General features: G+C 39.4%; 1 protein-coding gene across 1 annotated transcript; it reads right to left on the reverse strand.

Annotated features, from left to right (window-relative positions):
• Positions 1 to 2,113: 2,113 nt before the first annotated feature.
• LOC121876111 (eukaryotic peptide chain release factor subunit 1-like) lies at positions 2,114 to 3,241 on the reverse strand. Its single transcript, XM_042381049.1, has 2 exons — positions 2,642 to 3,241; positions 2,114 to 2,587 (listed from the first exon to the last, which is right to left on the reverse strand). Exons 1-2 carry the CDS (start codon positions 3,239 to 3,241, stop codon positions 2,114 to 2,116), a joined length of 1,074 nt encoding a protein of 357 aa, XP_042236983.1.
• Positions 3,242 to 3,885: the final 644 nt, after the last annotated feature.

The following is a 3,885-nucleotide window of genomic DNA, read 5'->3' on the forward strand; positions in this document are numbered from 1 at the left end:
TTTCACTACAACGGTACAGCAAAGTATATTTTTTTTAGCATTAAACTCATATTATTTTATTGTCTAATAGTCACTACATATAACACCACCCAACATCATTACATACACCATCATCCATCATTACTACATATACCACCATCCATCATCACTACATATATCGCCATCCATCATCACTACATATAACACCACCCATCATCACTACATATAACAGCATCCATCATCACAACTTATAACATCATCCATCATCACTGCAAATAACACCATCCATCATCACTACATATAACACCATCCATCATCACAACCTATAACATCATCCATCATCACTACATATAACACCATCCATCATCACTACATATAACACCATCCATCATCACTACAGATAGGTAAGGTAGGTATCCGAGAATCTCGTGCGGACACACACACACACACAAACAGACATTTTTTTTTTATATAGATAGATTGTGTAATCATCACTACATATAACACCACCCATCATTACTACAGATAGGTAAAATAGTTTCCGAGATTCTCGTGAGGACACACACAAAAACACACACATACTTCTCTGTTATATATATATATATATATATATATATATATATATATATATATATATATATATATATATTTCATTAGCCCAATAAAGCACTCGGACTTCTACATACAATCAACACCTCAACCCGCCAGGATTCGAACCCACGGCCCACGAGCCCATGACTGTGACCGAGGAACGCTAACTGCTGGACCACCAGGATACTAAAAAAAGTCCTAGACTTTGTTATATTTCAAACAAAGCCTGTTCAACGAGCTTAAGGCGCCGTGAACCTCTAATGGGGACTACCCGTATCACGTAGGTGGTCAGAGTAACGTCTTACCAAATCCGGTTTCGAAACACGAGGATCCATATATATTTCATTAGCCTTTAGCAGTTGGACTTCTACATACAATCAACACCTCAACACGCCAGGATTCAAACCCACGGCCCTCTAGCCCATGTCTGTGACCGGGGAACGCTAACCGCTGGACCACCAGGATACTAAAAGCAGTCCTAGACTTAATGATATTTCACACAAAGCCTGTTCAACGAGCTTAAGGCGCCGTGAGCTTTAATGGGCTCGTGGGCCGTGGGTTCGAATCCTGGCGGGTTGAGGAGTTGATTATATATATATATATATATATATATATATATATATATATATATATATATATATATATATATATATATATATATATATTAATAGATTTTAACTATTCATTGCATCTGAAGAGGATTACTAATGCAGAAGTACTACATACACCAAAACAGACACCAGAACGAGGACCTCATCTGAAACAATTCCTTCGTACATTCTCGATTACTGAGTGGCACATAAAACATTAAAAATATTATTTGCACCGATGAACATGCCTTAAGGGCATCCGACAAAATTATAGCAATCATTGAGGAATAGAAATCCCGATTCAGTCATACCACACAAGAACAAGGATCACTCATAGTCGGTCTGGGTTAGATTATGTTATGTTAGGTTAGGTTAGGTTAGGCTAGGATAGGTTAGGATCCCAGTGATAATAAGTTAACATTGTCTTAGCTTAGATAATTATCTTTAGTGTAATTGTTTTGGTTTGGTATATGTATAACCTACCCTCACTATATGTATTCAATAGGATGTTACCTACGCTTGCTATGTATATTTAATAGTTAAGTGAAATAAAGATAAAGAGCTATAGTTTTGGATAATATTGACTACGCTAATATGTATTAAAGTAAGGTATATTATAGGAGTGAAAGGAAGATATTGTTTATTATTGTATTGAAATGTTAATGATGGTGTTTACTTTCTATTGTGTAGTTCATTTTGGTACATTTTAAATCAACTAGTTTTAATAAGAAAAGTTTGTTATTTATAAAAAAAAATATAATTATTTTTATTTTTTATTTATTTTTTATTTTTTATTTTTATTACATATTTTTTATTATATATATATATATATATATATATATATATATATATATATATATATATATATATATATATATATATATATATATATATATATATATATATATATATATATTTTTTTTTTTTTTTTTTTTTTTTTTTTTTTATTTGACTCACTCGGCCTCCTCTTCCTGTGGGACGGCTCTTGGGTATTTATTTAAGGCTGCTATCCCCCCAAACGTACTTACTATCATGTTTGTATTATTAGTTCTGTTGGGTATCACAAGTAATTCGGTCTCCTCAGGACAGTTTTCTGCGAACCAGGCGACTTCAGGGGACTCGTCCCATAGCACTACAACTTGGACGGCACCATCCTCCATGGCCGCTCGAACTTCATCACCAAAGCAGACCATGTCCGGTTCATCGATCCTGAGTTTTTCAAATATGGAACTGAGGACAGTGTTAGACTTTTCCAAAAGCATGTGCTGGCGGAGGTCCCGTGTGGCATTGATGGCCTCCCTCAGCCCTTGGCGGCCGGAGTATGAGGTGTTTTCTACACATCTTACAGCACCCTTCAAGAGCTGGGGTAGACGCTCCACCAACTGGTCCTTCAGCTGACCAGGACCCCCTTCTACCAGGGCCTGCACCTGCACGGTCGCCTTATTTTCATCCAGATAAAACTATTCGCTGAGAGCAATTACTTTCTTCACCAGCAATTGCCTTTTTTCCAGGCGGATGCGCTGGAACCTGGGAGCGGACTGGCCACCTCTCCCGTGCTTTTTTGGAATGTCCACGTTCTCATGGTGGTGGACTTTTAGTCCATTTTCAGAGAGCGTTCCAAGGGCAACTGCTGAACCATCGAGGATGATGTAGCCAACGCCTCCCTCTTGGGAGACGAGTAGTTGGTGCAGTGAGTGTGTGGAGAATGTCTTGCTGACATCGTATTTAAACTCTTGGACTGGTTCAGGAGGTGTTAACGTTCGGCGAAGGTGACTCACCTCGCCGGTTGCTCTGTTGAGAACAGATTGGCCATAAAACACTAAAAGCCCATGGGGTGGCATGACATTGACGGTGGATAACATATCCACAGCACTCCTCAGTGCTTCTTGCACTGAAGAGCGGTTGGAAACGGATTTTATGTTGGCCGCGCGGCTTTGTTCATCCTTGACTCTATTTTTTACGAGTATCAGGGAGGAAGATGATGGGAGGTGAAGGCTTAATACAGATGAATTCCGGAGAGCCTCTACATTCTCCAACTCCTTCAGAGCTGCTCTGAACTGGATCACTTGCACCCGATCCATCTTAAAATTTATAATAATATTTGGTTCTTCTGGTGACCTAAACTTGAGATTTAGGGAGAGATTAATATATATAGAAAAATGAGGTTGGAATTTTGTTCCTCAGCCTCAAACTGAACATGTTATAGTGAAGTGGTAGTAGTAGTAGTAGTTGAGATCTGTAGTAATATAGTAAAGATATAGTAGTAGTAGTAGAAATGCCGAGAGTGCTGCCCATGCGGTAGCCCCTCCCCCCCCCACCATTGTAACGGACACTTAATGTAGGGTCTCAACGAACCAAGTGAGTATACATAACTGATATTACACCAGTGAGACCATATATAAATAGCGGTTATTTGTGCCAAGGTTATATAGACAAGTGCCTGGTGTGACAAACTCTTGTCCATAGTGTATCATTCTGATGTATGGATGGTCGCTATTAGGGGGGGTAGCCTACACACCCACGCGTGCACGTATGCCCCTACTACCTGGACACAGCAGTCCAGCCTGTCACCTCTCCGCCCTTCCCTCATAAGAACCAGTATAATCTTGTGCCTGGGACTAAATCAGATGTTCGGAGGCGGACGTAACCGTCGCCCAACATGCCTGGTAACATTCTTTGCTGCGTCTGTGCTAGCCCGAACCAAAACTGCACAAATTGTGTTTGT

The sequence above is a fragment of the Homarus americanus genome, unplaced genomic scaffold, assembly GCF_018991925.1.
Source record: "Homarus americanus isolate GMGI-L3 unplaced genomic scaffold, GMGI_Hamer_2.0 scaffold34921, whole genome shotgun sequence".
Taxonomy (NCBI): domain Eukaryota; kingdom Metazoa; phylum Arthropoda; class Malacostraca; order Decapoda; family Nephropidae; genus Homarus; species Homarus americanus.